Source organism: Vipera berus, assembly GCF_964194415.1.
Source record: "Vipera berus genome assembly, chromosome: 3".
NCBI classification, from domain to species: Eukaryota; Metazoa; Chordata; class Lepidosauria; order Squamata; family Viperidae; genus Vipera; species Vipera berus.
In genome coordinates this window covers 142,070,807-142,094,384 of record NC_138204.1, presented here as the reverse complement: position 1 = coordinate 142,094,384, position 23,578 = coordinate 142,070,807, and the positions used below count along the sequence as shown (strand labels likewise).

At 43.5% G+C, this 23,578-nt stretch overlaps 1 protein-coding gene across 1 annotated transcript in view; it reads right to left on the bottom strand.

Annotated features, from left to right (window-relative positions):
- The window catches only part of PHLPP1 (PH domain and leucine rich repeat protein phosphatase 1), a 163,602-nt gene extending 140,492 nt beyond the window's left edge, over positions 1 to 23,110 (bottom strand). Inside the window, exon 1 of the mRNA XM_081325932.1 lies at positions 21,381 to 23,110. Coding sequence (XP_081182058.1) covers positions 21,381 to 22,983 — 1,603 coding nt within the window. The 5' untranslated portion in view covers positions 22,984 to 23,110. The remainder of the gene's footprint in view (positions 1 to 21,380) is intronic.
- Positions 23,111 to 23,578: the final 468 nt, after the last annotated feature.

Here is a 23,578-nt window from a genome sequence, read left to right as displayed (position 1 = left end):
CTGTTTCATTTTCTATGATAAAACTGCAAATACTGAAAAAAAGAAAAGGTAAAAATTATCCTGTTGCTTATGTGTTAACGTATTTCATATTCTTACAGTCAACATATAAGGCTAGCTAAAAGTCTACCCACATCAGGCAAGCTACTATAACCATGTTAGTCGTCAAACAAATATCTGTCTGTAAATCAATTGGCACCACCTGACTTCTTCAAAGTAGTACAACCTGACTCTTTTGAAAATATTTTTTAAGAACAGAGAAATCATTCAAATTAATCAGGTCAAAGGCTTTCTATTCCCGAATTTGAGTCTCTGTAGTGATCACATGCCTTATGGAAACCTAGAATCAGAATTATGAAAGCAGCTATTCAGCTTAATTATCAAACACTCACAATTTTAACAATATTTTTGTCATTCAGTATCATCCACATAGAATTAATTTACAAATGCTTTATATCAACCTTCCCCACCCTACTAATGCCCACAGAGGCCCATCAGGCCATAGATGACAGGCTACAATAACCATAATTCTCAGTGTGGTCAACATGGAAGTGCCATATTGGGGAGAACTGGTCTAAATGCAGATATTTAAGACAACATCTTAAACATATTTAATCAGTATCTAATTTCATTTCCAAGCCTTGATATAAAAAAGTTATTAATTAGACAATAAGGTTAGATCTCAATACTAATTGTGTCCAAATAGGTCAGCATTTAAGGAAAAAATTCCATAAAGCCTAGACTTACCACAAATTGTTGGAACTAGTTAGTAACACCTCAGTCCTAAAATTTTAAAAGCTGATAGTTTTGATGTAGGTTCTTTTTTTCCCCCACTTTTTTTTGGAAGCATGAAACTAATGCTGGGAATCATCTTAAAATATATTAATAAATGTACTTTACAACATACAAAAAGTTTAACTAGTAATTATAGATGGCCTCTGGTAGAATTGGGATGGGGACAGTGCATCCAGTGCTTCCTTGATATATCAGAGACTTTCAATAATACCAGGACTTAAGAATGGGAACTAGAGTGTTGCATTGGTTCTTCTCTTCGGGACCATTTCCAATTGGGAGGGAAGGTCTAACTATAGGCATTGTGGAGTCCCTCTGACTCTATTTTCCCTTTACTCTTAATATCTAAATGAAACTGCTGGCTGAGGTCATCTGTTGGTACAGGGTCAGGTATCCACAAAATCATCAAGGCTGACTCAGCCTTTCATTCTTCTGAGGCAGATAAAATGAGGACCCAGATTGTTGGGGGCAATATGCTGACTCTGTAAACCACTTAGAGAGGGCTGTAAAGCTCTATGGAGGGGTATATAAGTCTATAAGTGCTATTGATATTGATCTCACTCTAGGACAGGGGTCTTCAAACTTGGCCCTTTTATGACTTGAGGACTTCAACTCCCAGAATTCCTTAGCCAGGCATGCTGGTTGAGGAATTCTGGGCCAAGTTTGAAGACCCCTGCTCTAGGCCAACCAAATGGTAAAATCCACGTTCTTTCCCAATGCCTGTAGACTGTTAGATCCAATTAAGGAAAACAAGCTTTGGCTCAATCTTAGCAAGAACAATTGGCTTTGGGTTTTTGGATCTCCTGACTTTGGGCATGTTCTTTTTTTTGGTCTTGGAAGGGGTTTATGCTTCCCCAGACAGATCTGTACACACAGAATATACTCACACAAACAAAAAATATACCCAATGTGGGGATCCTCTTGGACTTTCAACTCCCACTGGAACAACAGGCAACAGTCCTTTGCATAAATCTATATTTTTCTGACAATTGTGTCCATTTTTAGATTAAGGGGTGTGTGAAGTTTTGATGGCCCAGAAAGCCTTAAAAAACTACCTCAGGCATGGGCCCAGAATAAGGGATGAATCCATGTAGAATGAAAGAGCTTGACTATAACATGTCTGGACTGGCCTTGCTTAATTCTGGCCTTATTGTTTGTTATTCTATTATCTTATTGCTTCTTAATGTTCTACAGGTTTATTTTAAATGGTAAGCTGCTCAGAATTATTCAATGAATTGGACAGCTATATAAATCTAATAAATATGTAAACTGCCTAAGGCCTTTTTATTACAATTTTTATATCTCACCTTTAGGAGAACAATCCTTACAAATATCCATATTTGTAATAACCATACAACAAACATCACTTAAATAAAAAAGAAAGAAACTCCTAGGATCCTTTCTGCAGTGTAGTGAACTTCCATTCCAATTTTCAGAGGCAAGCGTTATTGCTCTTGTAAGACTTTCCCAAAAAAGTTACATTCATACATTAGGCTAACCTGGGATAAGCAATAGTATATTTGCAGAGGAGTGAAGACCTGTAATTTAAAAACTGAACCACTAGCCTCTGAGAGTCACTGAGGACATGGGTATTAATGTGATGCTATTGTCAAGAGTAATACCATTTTTAAGGTTTTAAAGATTTAAGGAATGACATTAGTATGTAAAAAATTACATTGCCTCCAGAAGTTGTGAATGCTCCAACATTGGAAGTTTTTAAGAAGAGACTGGACAACATTCTTGCTTAAAAGATTGCTATAACAGCATCATTAGGGGTGCTGTGGAGGCCCCAGGATAGCTGAAAGGGGGACCACAGTTTGCCCATTTTATGCTAAGCCCTCATGTGGTTTGGCTGAGGATACTGATAGTTTCACCCTTTTATCCTAGACCAGGGGTATTCAAACCTGGTCCTTTTATGACTTGTGGACTTCAATTTCCAGAATTCCTCAGCCAAGCACATTGGCTGAGGAATTCTGGGAATTGAAGTCCACAAGTTGTAAAAGGGCCAAGTTAGAAGAACCTGTCCTAGACCCTTATCCTACCTACCCAATACTCAGATAAGCAGGAAAAGAATTCCAGATAAGCAATCTGAAGAGGAAACCATATCAAGAAATCATGAAGTCACACCTGCCAAGACCGGCAAATAAGCTATTATATATAGACAGCCAATAAAGCTCTCTCTCTTACTCTGATGATGTTATCTAGATCAAACTGTGGTTTACTGCCACATAATATAACTACTGTTATGAACATTTTCCATGGCACATGTACCTTTGCTGAAAAAAAGCATACAGGTTTCATAGGTTGGCCTCTGAGTAGTCTATATATATATATATATAAAAACTATATATATATATAAAAAAACATTAACTATAATTTTAATCCAGCTGGCTTCCATGCAGCCAAGCACATATTCTGTGGCCATCTGGCTAGAACAGGATATCGGTTGTACTCCAGGGAATCAGTGGGATGTGGAAACTTAAAAACCACTTATCAAGGTTACCGTTCACTCATCAAAACAAATTTGAATGAACAGTTGCTAACTTTGGTTTATTGCTATCCTATTTGCTGGGGAATTTATAAAAATATTCTGCCAAGGATTAGCACGTGAACAAGTGCTATCAAATCCAAGAGGACATTATTCCTACCTCTATCTCTGTAGACTAATTGGTCAATAAAGAATAAGAGATCAGTAAATAGTTGCAAAATATCCTCTGACACTAACAATTCATTCATGATCAGAAGCAGGTAGACTGAGAGGGCATAGTATTCTGATGTGATATTTCATAAAGCTTTAATGCATTAATCATATGTAGCAACACTCTCAATTTTGTTAGAAAAGCTGATCTCCTGGTAAACATTTCTCTAACCTTCATGTGTGAAATACTTTCTGCTGTTATGATAAATAAATGCAGAAGCACACAGCAGCCACAGTAAATCATGTTAATCTCTCATTTCTATAGTGGACTAAGTTTGAAGATGAATGTTAATCCACTTTAAGTACAAGATGTATCCTCATTTTACCACAGGTCTTAAGCATCAATCATCAGAAATCCTTGGAATGTGACTCTCAACAACATCCTCACTTCAGAAGTTGAATTTGTGAGACTAGGCAACCACAAAATGAATTTTAACATATTTGTCTCAAAATATGGACTAAAATATATGGCATAGCCTAGGGCAGCAGGGAATAATAGATAATGTTCTCTCTCTCTCTCTCTCTCTCTCTCTCTCTCTCTCTCTCTCTCTCTCTCTCTCTCTCTGTGTGTGTGTGTGTGTGTGTGTGTGAGAGAGACACACACACACACACACACACAGACAATAAAGCTATGCTTCAATGAGCAGCTCCCAGAAATATTACTACTAAAGAAAAGTGTCCAGTGAAATACACCTCCAAATTTTGTATCTCACATATTGCATTCTATCTTGTTTAAGACATTAGGAGAAAGAAGTAGATCTTTAGAAATCTACACTACCGTATTTTCCGGCGTATAAGACGACTTTTGAACCCATGAAAATCTTCTCAAAAGTTGGGGGGTCGTCTTATACGCCGGGTCGTCTTATACGCCGGAAAAAAAATATAAATCTGTCGAGCGTCCCCATTCTTGCAAAGCAACTTCAAGACTCCTTAGTCCAGTCCCCCCCTCCATCGTGACTCTCCCTTCCCACCCCCAAGAGCCTCTAAGCCCCTTCCCCTCCCCCTTGCAAACGCCAGACCCCGGGAGCGGCAGAAAGCCCCTCCCCCTCACCCAAGCGGCATCTGAGCATAAGCAGAGCGCGCCCTGCTACCCGCTATGTCTCCCGGCAGATGCCCGCATCCGGCCTCGCAACCAGCCGCAGAAGCCCGCGCCCGGCTTTCCTTCCCCCCACCCGCACCCGGCTACCTGTTCCTGGGCCCTGGCCCTAGCCGCGGGCCAGCTCGCCAGCGACCAGGCCGACGGACTCCCGGCCGCCAGACGCTGCGCTTTGGGAGACGCTCCCCGGCGGATCGGAGAGGGAGCGCCCGCCCACCGCCAGGCAGTTCCAAGTTTGGGGGACTTCCGGCTGGCCGGGGAAGAGCGTGCCTGCCAGCCCGTTCCAGGAACTTCCGGGGACTTCCGGCGGGCCTGGCGCCCCTCTCGCCCGCAGACCACGCAGCGGCCCTCGCCAGCCGGCCTCAGCATGGCCGCCCCAAGCCCGCCTCTCCAGCGCGTCTTCCGAGCCCACCTGGCTGACTGCCTCCTGGGCGGGGCTTGGCTCCAGATGCGCGGCTGCTCCGTCTGCAAATGTGCTCTCAAATGGGTGGGTGGAAGGAAAGGGGCTTTTCCTTCCACCCACCCATTTGAGAGCACATTTGCAGACGGAGCAGCCGCGCGTCTGGAGCCAAGCCCCGCCCAGGAGGCGGTCAGCCAGGTGGGCTCGGAAGAAGCGCTGGAGTGGCGGGCTTGGGGCGGCCATGCTGAGGCCGGCTGGCGAGGGCCGCTGCGTGGTCTGCGGGCGAGAGGGGCGCCAGGCCCGCCGGAAGTCCCCGGAAGTTCCTGGAACGGGCTGGCAGGCACGCTCTTCCCCGGCCCGCCGGAAGTCTGGCTTTGCACCATCTGCATCAGACGGGGCTGAATCGGGCTTGTGTCGGACACTTGGCAACTGGCATGTAAGTATTTTCCGGCGTATAAGACGAAAAACCTTAAAAATCGTCTTAAAAGTCGGGGGTTGTCTTATACGCCGGGTCGTCTTATACGCCGGAAAATACGGTATTTGCAAACAATTCTCTCCCCTACTTTTGTCCTTTCCTCTCAAGACAACCAAAATCTTTAATTACATAAAATTGAAAATAGGCAGTTTGGAGAACAGCGCAAGATGTTCAATTAAACATCATTTCTTTGCAATTTGCATCAGCAAATATCATAGTCACGTGATGCTAAAATAGACAAGCTGCAGTACTTTTAGCATAACTTTTATTCCCACAGCAGTCTTCAGTGAAAAACATAACCCTCAATCCAAACATATTATTCCTCCATTGATTTCAGATCCACGAGAAAGACTTGAGAGAGACAGAAAGAGGAAAGAAAAGATAGTGTTGCAATCTTAACAGCTTACTGTACATTACAGAAACACTATGGCAACAAAACAGTAGTTATTACGAAGAAGAAAACTCAACCAACCTTTAATCCTGTGCTAATTAAAACTGCCAATTTTAAACGAAAGAGAAGAGGAGACATTCAGCATATTATACACGATGGCATCACTTCTTCCCAGTGCAAAATGCAAATCAACTTAAATGACATGGAGCTGGTTAATATAATTATAGTACTGTCCTAAATTGCATAATGAAAAGCTGGTCAGAAAGTCATAGGTTATCTTGGCAGAAACTACTGTCATGAGTTACTCTGGTTTAGATGCATCTTACGTTGGAGCATTAATAATGTTTACTAAACATAGCCACTTCCTCTTATTTGATAAGATTAGTTTTGATGGATAACAAGCTTGTGAAGAAAACAATTCCCCACAAATAGTGGGGCTTCTGCTATTTCACTAGCCTACAACAAACCCATGATATATAAAATGAACCCCATAAAGAGTGCTGAATTTGGACTGACGTACTAAAATCCTGTTCCCACTGGAATAATATTTATTTATTCACTTTGCAGATCGGCTGACACCCAAAAGATGCAGGGCAGCTTCCAAGGCATACATACAAAAAAACAGGCACATCCAGAAGAGTGAAACAACAAAACATACCCCAAACTAGCAATAAACTAATGAAGGCTACTGTGGCCCAGATCTGGGAGCAAAGTGACATTTTTAAAGCCCTCAGGAGCAACTGTGGGGATCATGTCAATCTCCAGGAGCTGTTGTTCCAGAGGGCAGGAAATGCAACACAGAAGCCGAACTGCCCAATTGCCAATAGATGACACTATTTGCCTGAGGGAACCTGGAGATGCTCAATTACACCGAATAGGCACAAATCAAATAACCAGGCTCTATAGGTGGAGGGCTCTATAGGTGATTACCAGCTACCTTAAATAGCACCTGGAAGTTATTTAGGGACCACCTACCCTCAGAGTTTCTCCTGTCCCATACTTTCTGACAGCATGCTCCATATTCCAGTGCTGATGGGGCCCAGGAAAGTAGCTTTGTCTGGAATGGCCTCTGCCCTCTGCACCATTTCCTTCAAGATTTGTATAGCTTCCATCTTGAATTTATTTAAATGAACCCTCAAGACTTGGCTGTGCCCCAGGCCTTGTATTAAGTGTGTGTGACAGACCCTTTGTGTGGGTTTCAATTGAGATAGTTTCTCCAGCCGCTTTGGGTGTTTTTTTGCATCTTTTTGCATTCTATTGTCTCTTTGTTTTTGTAAAACTCCCCAGAGTTGTGATTATGATGGCTGATAAATGTTATAAATAAATAAAATTTGGCTTCCTTCTGTGACATTCTATCTGTGATTAATGAATAGCATTAATCTATTATCCTATAAGAGTATTAAAAATACTATTGAAATAACCTGTACCAAACCCTTTTAGACATTCAATTAAAAAGAGATAAGTTTCAATAGGTTAAATAGGTTAATGACATTAGCCTTTGGCCATATTTTTGGGTTTCAGTCATAAATTCAATTCCTAATATTTTTCAAATATACAGAGCAAAGAGCTGATTAGCTTGCACAATACTGTCACCCTCCAGCATTTATGCTTATCACACAAGCATTTGTGAAAAGGAAGTGGTAACTGGAATTTCCACCTACCCAATGTCCGCCTGAAATTTCAAGATGAACACAGCGCTGTCATTAGTCACTTCCTACGTAGGGGTTGTTTCTGCCTAATAGCAGGTTATAGCACAACTATGGCATCCTAGAGAAACTAAATCCTGAACAAAATAAGTGATCCCTTGTACTTCTTGAGGGGCGTAAGGAGAAGGCCTCCAAAGAATAATCAAATTTACATAGCCTAGGTGGTATCGTCACATTCTAGCTGTATTTATTCATTTTTATTTATGTGTTTATATCCCTTTATTTTTATAAATAATTCAAGGTGGCAAACATACCTAATGTTCTTTCTTCTTCCTATTTTCCCCACAACAACCCTGTGAGGTGGTTGAGCTGAGAGTGAGGGATTGGCTCAAAGTCACCCAGCCGGCTTTGATGCCTAAAATGGGACTAAAACTCACAATCTAGTGTCTTAACCACTAGACCAAACCAACTTTCTGAAGTACTACTACTATGAACCTCTATGTAGTTTTGCCTACAAAGTAGCTCAGCTGTATTTGAGTGCCGTTGTATTTGGCCTAATTATATAGATACAGCAGGAAATAAATTAAAGCAGAGGTAAGCAGTTTGCACTACTTGGGATGAATTTCAAAAGCTAACTTTATGTGTGATCACTCTACTCTCATGGATAATTTTTTATTTATTTCCAAAGCTTTCTCTTTTTTTCTTTTTTTTTCTTTTCAGATTTTGTATTTTAACTTTGGAAATAAAAATATATCAACTCTACTCTCAACACTGGTTTCAGTCCCTCCCTTAGTAAAATTTAATCCCAGTCCTGCCACCATCACCACCAAAAGGTTTCCACACAAATGTTCTAAAATATTTCAAAGTTTTGACCAACAATTATCCATATGTATCTGAGAACACTCGTGACTTCCACACATTGGAGATTTTCTACAAGCAACAACAGCAAAGTCAAATCAAATTATTTATGTAAAAAAGCTAATTTGGACCATAAGGTATCTAGCTGAAAGTGGACTGGATTATGTCCTCTGAAACTCACTCACTTTCTACAACAAGCGAATGCAACTCTACCACTCCAGAAATTGATGAACTTCTCAGCATCCTTAGGATTGTTTGGGAAGATAAAAGAGTACTAAGGAACCCTATTTTTACTAGAAAGACAACTGGCATTACAGCACAGACTGGTACCTAGGTTGAAGAAGACAAATAAATTAAGTTTTTGTCTTCTCCTATAATACCTGGAGGAAATGGCAAACCACTCCAGTATCTTTGCCATGAAAACCCTATGGACAGTACCAAAAGGCAAAACGATATGACGCTGGAAGATGAGCCCCTCAGGTCGGAAGGCGTCCAATATGCTACTGGGGAAGAGCAGAGGGCTAGTACTAGTAGCGCCAGAAAGAATGAAGCGACTGGGCCAAAGCCGAAAGGACGCTCAGCTGTGGATATGTCTGGTGGTGAAAGGAAAGTCCGATGCTGTAAAGATTCTTTCTCCATAGGAACCTGGAATGTAAGATCCATGAACCAAGGAAAGCTGGACGTGGTCAAACAAGAGATGACAAGACTAAACATCGACATCTTAGGTATCAGCGAACTAAAATGGACAGGAATGGGTGAATTTAATTCAGATGACCATCAGGTATGCTACTGCGGGCAAGAATCCCTCAGAAGAAATGGAGTAGCCTTCATAGTCAATAAAAAAGTAGGAAAAGCAATACTGGGATACAACCCTCAAAATGACAGAATGATCTCAGTTCGAATCCAAGGCAAACCATTCAATATCACAGTAGTCCAAGTCTATGCCCCAACCACCAGTGCTGAAGAAGATGAAATTGACCGGTTCTATGAAGCCCTACAGCACCTTATAGAACTAACACCCAAAAATGATGTCCTTATCGTCATGGGAGATTGGAATGCTAAAGTAGGAAGCCAAAAGATAAGTGGAATAACAGGCAAGTTTGGCCTTGGAGTACAAACTGAAGCAGGGCACAGGCTGATAGAATTTTGTCAAGAGAATACGATGGTCATAGCAAACACTCTTTTCCAACAACCCAAGAGACGGCTTTACACATGGACATCACCAGACGGTCAACACAGAAATCAGATTGACTATATGCTCTGCAGCCAAAGATGGAGAAGCTCTATACAGTCAGTAAAAACAAGACCAGGAGCTGACTGTGGCTCAGACCATGAGCTTCTTGTTGCAAAGTTTAGGCTTAAATTAAAGAAAGTAGGGAAAAGCGCTAGGCCAGTCAGGTATGAATTAAATCATATCCCTGTTGAATATACAGTAGAGGTGACAAATAGATTTAAGGAATTAGATCTGATAGACAGAGTGCCTGAAGAACTATGGACAGAGGTTCGCAACATTGTACAAGAGGTAGCAACCAAAACCATCCCAAAGAAAAAGAAATGCAAGAAAGCAAAATGGCTGTCTGAGGAAGCTTTGCAAATAGCTGAGGAAAGGAGGGAAGCGAAAGGCAAGGGAGAAAAAGAAAGATATACCCAATTAAATGCAGAATTCCAAAGAATAGCTAGAAGAGATAAGAATGCCTTCTTAAATGAACAATGCAAAGAAATAGAAGAAAACAATAGAATAGGGAGGACCAGAGATCTTTTCAAGAAAATTGGAGAGATGAAGGGAACGTTTCATGCAAAAATGGGCATGATAAAGGACCAAAATGGCAGGGACCTAACAGAGGCAGAAGAGATTAAGAAGAGGTGGCAAAATTACACAGAAGAGCTATACAAGAATGAGCTTAATGTCCCTGATAATCACAATGAGGTGGTCACTGACCTCGAGCCAGACATCCTAGAATGTGAAGTGAAGTGGGCCTTAGGAAAGCTGAGCAACAACAAAGCTAGTGGAGGTGACAGTATTCCAGCTGAGCTATTCAAAATCTTAAAAGACAATGCAGTAAAAGTGCTACACTCAATTTGCCAGCAAATTTGGAAAACTCAACAGTGGCCACAGGATTGGAAAAGATCAGTTTACATTCCAATTCCAAAGAAAGGCAGTGCCAAAGAATGTTCAAACTATCGCACCATTGCACTCATTTCTCATGCTAGTAAAGTTATGCTTAAAATCCTACAAGCTAGACTCCAGCAGTATGTGGATCGAGAACTACCAGAAGTACAGGCAGGATTTCGAAGAGGCAGAGGAACTAGAGATCAAATTGCTAACATACGCTGGATCATGGAGAAAGCTAGAGAGTTCCAGAAAAACATCTACTTCTGCTTCATTGACTATGCTAAAGCCTTTGATTGTGTGGATCATAACAAACTGTGGCAAGTCCTTAAAGAGATGGGCATTCCAGACCATCTTATTTGTCTCTTGAGAAACCTATATGCAGGCCAAGAAGCAACAGTGAGAACTGGACACGGAACCACTGATTGGTTCAAAATTGGGAATGGAGTCCGGCAAGGCTGCATACTGTCGCCTTGCCTATTTAACTTATATGCAGAGCACATCATGAGAAAGGCAGGGCTAGATGAATCAAAAGTTGGAATTAAGATTGCTGGAAGAAACATCAACAACCTAAGATATGCAGATGATACCACTCTAATGGCAGAAAGTGAAGAGGAACTAAAGAGCCTCTTGTTGCGAGTGAAGAAGGAGAGTGCAAAACTTGGGTTGAAACTAAACATTAAGAAAACCAAGATCATGGCATCCGGCCCTCTCAATTCCTGGCAAATAGATGGGGAAGAAATGGAGGTAGTGACAGATTTTATTTTCCTGGGCTCCAAGATCACTGCAGATGGGGACTGTAGCCAAGAAATAAAAAGACGCTTGCTCCTGGGGAGGAAAGCCATGGCAAATCTAGACAGCACACTAAAAAGCAGAGACATCACCCTGTCAACAAAAGTGCGTATAGTCAAGGCTATGGTCTTCCCAGTTGCAATGTATGGCAGTGAAAGCTGGACCATAAGAAAGGCTGAGCGCCAAAGAATTGAAGCCTTTGAACTATGGTGCTGGAGAAGACTCCTGCGAGTCCCTTGGACTGCAAGGCGATCAAACCGGTCAGTCCTAGAGGAGATCAACCCTGACTACTCTTTAGAAGGCCAGATCCTGAAGCTAAAACTCAAATACTTTGGCCACCTAATGAGAAGGAAGGACTCACTGGAGAAGAGCCTAATGCTGGGAAAGATTGAGGGCAATAGAAGAAGGGGACGACAGAGAATGAGGTGGCTGGATGGAGTCACTGAAGCAGTAGGCGTGAGCTTAAATGGACTCCAGAAAATGGTAGAGGACAGGAAGGCCTGGAGGAACATTGTCCATAGGGTCGCGATGGGTCGGACACGACTTCGCAACTAACAACAACAACAACAAATAATACCTGGATTAGATCCTGGAGTCACCAACAAAGTTGAATGGTGAAAGAATCAGAATAAAAGAACTACTTCTTCATATGGCATGTAATTAAAATAATGGCATTTGGAACAATATATTGTAATGATGGCTGAAAGCTTCTACAATCCTAAAGGGGCACTATGGATAACACTATCCATGGCTACACAAACTACTAGTCATGCCAATTACATATTATCTCCAGTAATATAAGCAAGTATAAATATGAAGCACCACTTTTGAACCCCCAAGATTGTAGCTTCTGCTCACAAATAACAGGTTATTCTTTTTAATTGTTCACAACAAGGATAGATAACCTTTCATTTCAACAGTAAGCTCTTGACATGGAGTCATGCCAGCAGTATATAATGAAATGGCTAACCAAGATACAAACACATTATTCTTTTCCAAAAGGTCCTGTGCTGATTAGCAGTGGCATTCATACACACTGTCTGCCAGCCTTCCAAGTAAAAAATGATACACACTATGTGGCCAATTCTTTTATTCTAGCAGGATTACAGCAGCAAGAGCTTGGAAGGGTCATCACACGAAATACCAAATAATGAATCTGGACACATAAGCAAAACAAATCCATAGCTGAAATCAGTGGGAAAATGAAGGGCAGAAAGTATACACAGGCAAACTATGCTTGGGAAACCTACACTACAGCTCCTTATAATTTTACACAATTCAGTTATGACATAGCACAAAAACTAGAATTTTACCCTTTGTGAGATTTATATACATGCTTGGTCCATATCTTTTTTTTTAAACTGAAGAACATGAAACCAAGCGCCGTCTGATTTTTATTGGATTCCAATCAGCTTTGCACAATCTAACCACTAGTTAGAAAGTTGATTTTAGAGATGATTTAAGTTGTGGTGCCTAATATCTGGAGATGACAGGTGGGAAAAAAGTGAGACTAATATTTGGATGATATTCTAAACTGGATCACAGTGTATACACATGCTTCTCTCTTTAGGACATGCTAAAAATTTCACACAATATGTAGCTAATAAAAAGACTTATGGTTGGCTTAACCATAATTTTTAATAACAATAGTTGTCCAAGTTCAGGCAGTAACTATATATAACTATAAATAACTACAAATATTAGCAAACCATCACCTTAATTCATGCAACACTGTGAGTTGTGTACATATGATTAGCTTACTGGGTGAATCCATTTCAAATACTATAGATGTGCAGTCCTTTAGTTTTCAAGGCAAAAAGGCAAAATCCCAAGAAAAGGCATACAGGCAGTCCTCGACTTACAGCAGTTTGTTTAATGACCATTCAAAGTTACAACAGCACTGAAAAAAGTGACTTATGACTGTTTTTCACACTTACAACTGTTGCAGCATCCCCCATGGCCATGTGATCAAAAGTCAGACGCTTGGCAACTGATTCATGTTTAGGACATGGTAAAAATTTCACAGAATATATGGCTAGTAAAAACAGACAAATCTCAGTGAAACATTCCAGAACATTAAACCATTGTTGCTGGCTAACAAAACAGAGTGCTTCTAGCTCTGTAACCTGTAATGAAAAGAACAGATAAATTCTCTGCCATCGAAACCAGAGCTGAAAGGAAAGGAATACCTTCACTATCTCAAACTCTTCAAACATGATTTAAAATGTTTCCAATCTTATACCCTGTCTTCTAGAAAAAAACAATTTTCTGGTGGTTCCATTTTGATGAGGGGGGGGGGAGAGGAAGGTTTAAAATAACAGCAGTTGCATATCAACTAATCCATGTGTTGGCAGAAGACTGTAGCCAAGAAAAATCCACAAATTAAAGCCAGGGTAGCAGCTTTAGTGGACCAAAGACAATATCTTATACTCCCATCAGAAGGATGACAGCAGGGAAATCAAATGTTACTGGATGTGGAGAAATGTTGGAAGGGGTTTACCTCTAAGAAAAGGTCCAGCGGATACATGATAGCCAGCACTGTAGCTAGGAGATCAGAGAAAGGATTACATCAGAGAATCCCTATCTACTTGCACAAGGAACAAAAGACGCAGTCCCCTAACTGATCCCCCAAATACCTTTTTCAAAGCAGAAATATAATCCTAAACTATAGCAACTGTTCACTCCTAGACCAAGAGAGGAGCCGAAGGAACAAGAAAGCATCTTGGGGACATCATCTTTATAGTCTCCAACCTCAGATGCCCAAAGCTGATACTTAATTTCCTTTGGCAGAGGTAGCAAGACATTAACTACACCTGCATTCCTTTACACAATGGGTTCACAGCAGGGAGAGGGTGAGCCATCATCAATGATTTCTCACAATTCGCAGCTCTTCAGATATGGAGTTAATCTTTTCCTATCAGGTCCATCGTTCCAATGATCACAAAAGGTCCTTCGTTGCTATGTCCAAGTACTATGCAAATATTACATGAAAAGGTCTTTGAAAAAAAAGCACTTCCAGGTAGCTGTATTTCAGCTGCTTCTGCAAAGCTAGACTTCATCCACACTACTTGTAGCAGGAAAAATAGAATACAAGGAAGATTTTCTAGGTAGCCTTTGAATTGGTAAGAGAACACTATTCAGTAAACAAAAGCAAGCACAAAGCTGGTGGGAAGTGTTTGGATGAGAGCTTTGAGTTCTTTTTTATACTGTTCTGAGGGCTTTCGTGTGGCTGTATATCACTAACAGATTGTATCAAACGTCTAGTGTTCCGAGTTGAACAGATGGATAGTTTAATTGCACAGAATGCTCCGAGGTATATCAATACCACCATCGCCAAGAGGAGAGTTATTACAAAATTTAAGTAAGAAGCAATTGAGGTCCAATAATGAAAGGCAAAAGAATCAGCAGGGTGGCACTCTTTTAGTTCTTAATAGATAGGACTAACAGCCCAAGCAAAGTAAAACTGGACAAAACTGGTTAGAGACAATAGAACTCAATTGCTTTTTGGTATGTGTCTCGCGGTATTATATTAATATATGGCTGCAATCCTAAGCAAATACTTAAGAAGTAGGTCAACATGAATTCAGTGAAAATCCTTTGAAGTTAATCCACATAGATGGGATAAGTTCAAAATATGCAAACCTCAGGGCACGGGTACAAACACAAGGGGTAGTAACTGTTACTTCCGAAACTAAAGGAGAAACAAGCCAACATTTCTCAAAGGTCACTCCACCATCAAAAACATCAAATTAGGGAAGGGTGGTGATTTTTTTTTTACTAGAAATGGGAAAACAATTCTACTGGCTAGAACTTACAGGGAGCTGCAATTCAACAACCTCTGGATAGACATTACCCATGCCTTTTGATTTAGCAACATCTGGGAGGCCCTGCATCAATTTAACTTAGGACCTTTTTGGTCAGGGTTTTTTTTGGGTGATAACTTTTTTTAAAATGTAGATAAGGTTTCAATGGGGGGGGAGATTGTCAATTTGTCAAAAGTACAGCATGTTCTGGTTCTGCAGCTAACTCCATAAAATCAGCAAGTACTTTCATAACTGGGAGGTAAACAGGTGAACACAGCTGACAATATGCCAAGATAATTCATTACAATTTTCATATAGGTGTTTAATAAGATGATCAACAGTCATTACTCTGGCAAACACATATTTAAGTCACATTGAGAAATTTAAGAAAATAAGAGAGCAGTCAGCTTGTTCACACCATTTTGCAGGGCCATACAAGTAGTCCTCAACTTGCGACTGTTCTTTTACACCCACCATTTGAAATGATGATGGTGCTGAACCAAAGGAGTTACGGCCTCTGCCTGAAGTTACAGCTGTTGCTACATCCCCAGAGTCAAATTAGCAAAATTCAGGCACTTGGCAGCATGCCCATCCTTATGTCCATGTGGGTGCTGCAACACTAATCTCAGCTGCCCACCTGGTCCACCTGGCCCAAAGCTGCCAAAGACTCCAGGGCAGGATTCCCCCATCCCATCATGCCTGGGAGACTTGAGTCCCTTCCCCAACCCCACTTGGGGGGGGGAGGGGGCAATTACATTGGCCTTATTCTGAAAGCACTGGGGGGAAAAAACTACCTGCTAGTGAAGATGATCATTCTTAAAAACAAACTGCCTTTGCTACCTTTCTGGAAAGGAAAGAGCCTCTTCAACCTTCACCTCAATCATCTTCGATAGCAGAGTTCAGCTGCCTTTCTTTCAGCAGGTGCAGAAAAAGGCAAAGATAAGTGGACCTGAACATGGAAGGATGGGGAGAGGGACTGGATCTTCTGAGCATGGTGGGGCAGGGAAAGGGACCAGGCCTTCTGGCCATGGCAGGTTTCTGTGCTCCAGTGGATACTAGACTTCTCAGCCCCCCCCCCATCCTCCCCCAGGTATCCCTGCAGATCACTTAAGACCACAATTGGGAGAGGCAGGATTTCAGTCATTGAGCCAAGTGGGTCATGGGCATGTTACTTAATAACAGCTTCACTCTATGATCAAGATTCCGGTACCAACTGTGGTTTTAAGTCAAGAACTACTTGTACTGATTATTAGCTTACTAAGAAGTTATACTGAAATTCAAGCTCTGCCCACTTTCAGATCTTGTCTCCAAAAAGTGCTTCAGAGCCCATCAAAGCACCTGCTGCAGCAACTACCACGAGATCTTAGGAAAAGACGTGGGTTCTCTAAAGTGTTGCAAATAGATGCTACATCCATACTACCAAACACATCAAAGCGTACTTTGGAGACTGAACCTGAAGCAGGGGACATCCCAAAAGAAGAAGACATAACTTATTCAAATGGTCCTCTAAATCTGCCCATCATTCACCTGCTTGCATTTGCACATCAGAGCCCTCAGATTTATTCCAAAATATTTATCACGTTATTCAATGAGACTTTTAATCGGAAGGCAAGCATTTCCAAGACAGCTTGTGTCAATTATTTCTTCCAAGCACCTCTCAACATACTTCCTCAGGTCTGAATCTTCTATTTCCTCTTGGGATCCTTGCTGCTAAGAGAACAAAGAAAGTCATCTCAAACAAAATAACTTGCTTTCTCAACTTTCTGTTGTGGGAACAAGCATTCCACAGATGATTCCAATAAAGAAAGCAGGTCAGGTTGAAAACAGAATTGATCTTGCAAGGCTTCAGCACACATTTTCCTCCTATTGCAAGGCCTAGATTATTCTCCTTTCTTCTCCCCACATGCCCTCAGGAATCTCACTTAATCAAGTGAATTACTTCTTGCCACAGCTTTAAAATCAATGCTTGCAGCTACAAAAAGGCAAGCAAAGTGTAAAAATAAATGTATGCTCAAGCTCTTGAGGGGCAGATATTTTAAGCAAGATTTAAATGAGCCAGTCTGAAACATCACAACTATACAAGGGGATAATCGACTTAAAGAAGACAGGACATCTAAAGCTTTAAATTGTACATAGGAAAAAAATGTTGATAGCACAACTTCTCAAATTAAGTGTTTTTATAGTGCTTCAAAGATAATGTTCATATCAGATAAAATCACCTACATCCAAAGTTCCATAAATTCTACTGTGGATCTTAATAAATGAAGCGTATTTGTATTCAAACATTCTATTTATATAGTTTTTTGCATATCTGTCTTATCTTTCCACTCCTTCCAACTAGCTTTTCATTTATTACCCTCTAAACAAATAAAAAAGCATTAAACAAAGCAATCCCTAACAAATCATCCCAACATGTAATATCAACTAACTGGAAGGAAAAAAAAGACTGCAACCACAACCAGCAGCTTAACTTTATATCATAACAAATGAAGTTACGTAAAAATTATTTGGAGCACTCCAAATGCCTCCAGAGACTGTGTAAAGGTTCCCCCGCACATGTGTGCTAGTCGTTTCCAACTCTAGGGGCCAGTGCTCATCTCCGTTTCAAAGCCGAAGAGCCAGTGCTTGTCCGAGGACGTCTCTGTGGTCATGTGGCCGGCATGACTACATGACAAAGGCGCACGGAACGCTGTTACCTTCCCACCGTAGTGGTCCCTATTTTTCTACTTGCATTTTTACGTGCTTTCGAACTGCTAGGTTGGCAGAAGCTGGGACGAGTAACAGGCGCTCACTCTGCTACGTGGCACTCGGGATTCGACCCGCCAAACTGCCGACCTTCTGATCGACAAGCTCAGCGTCCTAACCCACTGAGCCACCGCGTCCCTTAGAGACTGTATATCAGGCCTCAATATTAATATTATATACAACTCTTATAAGCAGATGTTTTCCACCAAAGTCACCCAAGAGGATGTGTTTCAATTCTCTGAAACAGAACTTCATAATGACCATTTTGAGGAAATTCATTCCAAGACTATCACCAACTGTTAAATGTCTGACAATCAAGCAATCTTCTCCAACCATCATCATGTTCAATTACCATAATTAAACTTCTGAAGGACACCCAGTTGGAAAAGGCTGTCTCATTAGCAAAATATTTCAACTGCTGCAGCTTTTTCAAAGAATGACCAAATACAGGTATCCTCAACTTAACCACCATTTGTTTAGTGACCATTTGGAGTTACAACAGAAAAAAAGTGACTCAGGATTAGCCCTCATACTTACCACCATCACAGCATCCACAAGGTCACATGATCAAAAATCGGGAGCTTGGTATCCAGCATGTATTTGCAACAGTTATGGCACCCGGGGTCCTGTGGCCACCATTTGTGACTTCCCCAGCTAACTCCTGACTGGCAGAGTCAATAGGGGAAGTTGGATTTGCTTAACAATTGAAGTAATTTAATTTAACCATGGCAAAAAAAAATCATACAATTGGGTGGGACTCATTTAACAACTATCTAGCTTAGTAACCAAATACACAGTCTCAACTGTGCTCATAAGTCGAGGAATACTTGTACTTTATTTACAACTGCTTTTTAAAAAGGAAGAAGCAATATTCAAGAAAAAGCTACTTTGATTTCAAAGATCCTGTCAATTCGTTCATACAACCAAGATGGAAATCTGAAATTAAAAATCTCTTCATTACTTTCCTCTGTTCAATCAACCCCCAAAAGCTAAGCTCTTACAATGCTGGCTTATGGCTGGCTTAACCATAATTTTTTATAACAATAGTTGTCTTAAGTTCAGACAACTTGCTAACTATAAACATTAGCAAACCATAACACCTGAATTCATGCAACATTGTAAGCTATACACATGATTAGGTTACTGAGTGAATCCATTTGCAAATAGATGTGCAGTTCTTTGGATTTCAAAGCAAAAAGGCAAAATCCCAGGAAAAGGCATACAGGTAGTCCTCAATTTACAACAGTCTGTTTAGTGACCATTCAAAGTTACAATGGCACTGAAAAAAGTAACATGACAATTTTTCACATTTACAACCATTGAAGCATCCAAATGGTCCTTTGATCAAAAGTCAGACGCTTGGCAACTGACTCATATTTATGACGGTTGCAGTGTCCTGGGAACATGTGATTACCTTTTGCGGCCTTCTGACAAGCAAAGTCAATGGGGAAGCCAAATTCATTTAACAGCATTGTTACTAATTCAACCACTGCAGTGATTCACTTAACAACTGTGGCAAGAAAAGTCGTAAAATGGGGCAAAACTCATTTAACAAATGTCTCACTTAGCAACAGAAATTTTAAGCTCAATTGTGGTCGTAAGCCGAGGACTACCTGTATTTGGTCTGAAGTAATGCAGATAGAATGTGTGCCTAAGGGTATAGAACACACCTTAAGGTAACCTTTTGTTTTCAAATCCAAAAAGTGCTGCACAGCTTAACAGATATCAGGTCAATAGGTCAATGACCATCGATGTCATAAACAATATATATTTAGCTCTCTACCTAGAACTAAAAAAAAAATCTTGGTTTTAAGTTAAGATGATGATCAAGACTTGCCAGGATAAAACAGAAGAATGCAGTTGGCAGGCTGCATTTAGTATTATGGACCTAAAGCAGACATGTCAAACACAAGGCCCGGGGGCCGGATCCGGCCCGCAAAGTGGTTTCATGTGGCCCGCGAAGCCATCCTGGAAACAGTGAGGGAACAGCCCCCACTGCCTTGGCCCTGGCCCAGAGACCCTCCGATCTGTCCCACTCCTGCCCAGGCCCCCATAGGCACCCTTGATGCATAGGTCATACGCACTCTAGCCACGCCCACCCAGTAGGCCACGCCCACCCTGGCCATACCCACCCAGCCCCTTGAGGGCAACCGCAATGCTGATGCGGTCCTCAATGAAATTGAGTTTGACACCCCTGACCTAAAGAAATTAAAGTAAATTGAATATCAAAGAACTGATGTTTTACCTTTCCATTTTTAATATGTAGTGATTTTCACCCATGAAGAAACACAAATTCATTCCCAGATTCAAATGAATCTAAGCTGCACCAGGCAGATTTGACTTTAGATTGTCAACAAAGCTTGTTCAGGTAATTAAGCCATAGGTTATTATTATCTCAGCAGTTTCTGACAAGCCTCAAGACTTTTTAGATCCCTAAACCTGGTATTTTTATTTTGCCCCAGAACACTTTTACAAACCAACAAACAGCATTTGTTAAACAAGAATTAGTTCCATGTAGAAAACAGAAAACTTAATCTTTCACTTATGCATATATTTTTCTTTTGCCTGATGAAAGGAGTTGCAAAAATGCCTTGAAACAGCATTCCCTAATTTCCTCTCAGGTGCCTCGATAAACAGGTAGTGGCTGATGCTCTCTCTCCTAAAGGTGAAGTAGTAACTTTTCTGACCTGGTTCTCTTATTGCAAATTTGGAGGGGGGGGGCAGGGAGGTGAGAGAAAGAATATCTGCAGACAGTAGAACCCATCCACAAGCCTGACACACAAGTTTCTTCAGACAACCTTCACTCCTTCCTTGTCCATGAGTGTCTGAAGAAATTAGAGAGTAAGTAGACAGCAAGTTCCCAAAGCCAATCAGCAGCTTCTCTTTTCTAACAGATCTTTCTGCACTCAATTCTTTCTTCAGAACCTTTCCCTGCTCCTGTTTCTAACTTAATTATTACAAACAGACTGGAAAACGCAGACAAAAGGGGAGCAGAACTCAGGACATTTCTGAGCCATTCTTGGAAGAGTCTTCCCAAACTCCACGCTAGAAGAAACACGGGAAAAGAGAAAGCCACAGGGATCCCACCGCTTGTAACGGGGAAGGCGAGGACATCTTTCCACCTAGAGTCCCCCCCCCCACCCGCCGAAGCCTGATTTTCCGACCTCACCCGACTAGTCGTGGTATTACTTTCTCCATTAAAATACTCAGGGCTTTTTTTTTCTCATTGAACGCTCAGAACGCAGTTCCGGCACCTTTTTTTGGATGGAACCTTGTAAGGTAGGCAAGGCGGGTTGTCTAACACGTGTGAGTTCCGGCACCTTTTTCTTTTACAAAAAAAGCACTTGAAAATACTCCTAGGTTAACTATCCTATAACTTAAAAGACACGCCAGAATAACCTGAGCAAATCTCTCGCCTTAATTTTCCCACCCCGTCTCTCCCGAAGAGATAAGAGCGATTTCTCTCCCCCCCCCTCCTCACTTCTTTACAAACCCAGGAAGCGGGAAAAGGTAACGGGGGCGATTCACACGCTCCTCTGAGCACAAAAAACACGCCTCCCATTCATTTCTCACCCACCTGCATAGAAACGGATGAGGCAGCCGGTCTCCGAGTCCATGCCCTCCTCCTGCACCCGCCACGGGTCCCGGAAGCCCAGCTGCGAGAGGTAGTCGTTTTGAATCTGCAGGGGCTTCTCGTGCGATTCCAGCCTGCGGGCGGTCTCTCCGTGGAGCTGGACGTACAAGGCCGGAGGCTGCTGCGGAGAGGCGGCTTCCCCAGCCGGAGAGGAACTTCCCCGCAAAGCCTTCCCTTTAGCCGGGGAGTCCCCCGAAGCTCTCCCAAGTCGGGATTCCGGACTGTGCGGCTCGCCTGGCCGGCGCGGCTGTCTCCTTCCAGGCCCCGATCCCGCTCCTTCTTCCTTCGCCGCGGCCGGAGGCGCAAGATCCGCTTCCGATTCTTCCGAAGACGACGAAGAGCCCCCGCCCCCGCTATAAGGATCCAAGCGGTCGGAGGCGCTCTCGGCGCTGGGGCTGAAGCTCTCGGTATCCGAGCCTCCCAAGAGGGACGGGCAAGAGAGCGGCGGGCCCGACAGGTAGAGTTCGGTGCGGGGCGGCGGAAAGGCCCGTGCGGGGCTGCAGTCGGAGGGGGAAAGGCTGGGCTGCCCACTCCCCCGGCCGCACTCTCCTCCGCTGAGAGCCAGGCGCCTGGGCCGAACAACCGTCGCCTCTCCAGCTCCCAAGCCGTTGGGGGTCCCTCGACGGCTTCGGGGCCTTCTCCCGACCGGGATCGGGGTTAAACTTCCCGCTGGAGAAGTCGGAGCCTCCCCGGGCTCGGGCAGCGCCTCTTCTTTCCCGCCGAGAGAAGCTGATGGTTGTAGGAGCAAATCATCTGCCGCCGCCGCCGCCTCCTCTTCTTCTTTAGGGGGCAGCGGAGCCTCGGCCATGGCTGCCGCCTTCCCCCAAAGCCGGACGGCGCTACTACTCCCTCCTCCCCGGTCTCCGAGCTGCAGCAACCGAAGCGCCACTTCAGCAGCGGTGGTCTCCAGGTTGCAAAGCACCGGGAGCAGAGAGCAGCCGCCGCCGCCGCCGCCGCCGCCCCGCTGTTGCTGCTGCTGCTGCTGTTGCTGGTGATAGTAATAGTAGACATGGACGCATCCTCGCTGTAGGTCCCGCCGCACCCAGTCTCGCTCTGGGGCTTGGAGAGGCTGAAGCTGCCGGGGCGGCTTGGGCAGCAAAAGCAGCGTCTTCCGATCTAAGCTGCGGGTGCCCAGCGCGGTGGCAGCGGCGATCGGAGCGGCGGGGGAAGAAGCCGCCGAGAGATTCCTCTTCAGTCTGCCTCTCCGCAACAGGAGGGAGTTGGCGCCGCTGCTGGGAATCGCCGCCGTCGCCGCCGCTTGAGTCCCGTTGGCCGCTAGCGCCAAGGAAGCACCGCAGCCGGCCACCGCCGCGGCCCCTCGTTTCCTTCGCCGATGGTGGCCGCCGATTACCCCTGCCCTCGCCGCTCCCGCGACGGCGGCTGTTCCTTTGCCGCCTTCCAAGGGGCTGGGTCCTCCTGTGCCGTTGCCGCTCTCCAGGCCGGGCTCGGCCGCCTGGCCCGAGTGGCTCGGCCGCTCCCCCTTGATGCCGATCATCGGCTCCGGCGTTGCTCTGCTTTCGAGCTCTGGTTGCTGCGCAGGTTCCATCGTAGAACGCCCGGCCGGGCCGCCTTCCGCAGGGGGAGGGGGCGCGGGATTATGGAGCAACAGGGAACATTCCGTCGGTGTCTTTAACGTTCCGATTCGGCTCAGCCTCCTCGCCGCCGCGCAGCTGCCGCCGTTGTCGCGAGCGCCATTAGGGACTGGCGAAGAGACGGGCTCAGCGGCGGCGGCAGCAGCAGCAGCAGCCACCGCCTCCTCCTTCCCTCCCTCCCTCCCTCCCACCCGGCGTGGCCTCTCCTCCTCAGGCTCCTTATGAATATTAATTAAAGCAGGCCTCTTACGAAGGGTGTAATTTTCGGCTTGCCTCGCTCGCTCTAGTCTAGCCCAAGGGTAGGCAACCTCGGCTCTTTTATGACTCATGGACTTCAACTCCCAGAATTCCTGAGTCAGCTATGCTGACTCAGGAATTCTGGGAGTTGAAGTCCATGAGTCATAAAAGAGCCGAGGTTGCCTACCCCTGCTCGAGCCCCCTAACGAGCAACGCCATTCGAGCGCTGCCTTAATATTCATGAGGAGTGACGACATCCCTCGTGAGTTAGGAAAGGGCGGGGCTCCAGCCATAAACAAAACGTGATCGTTT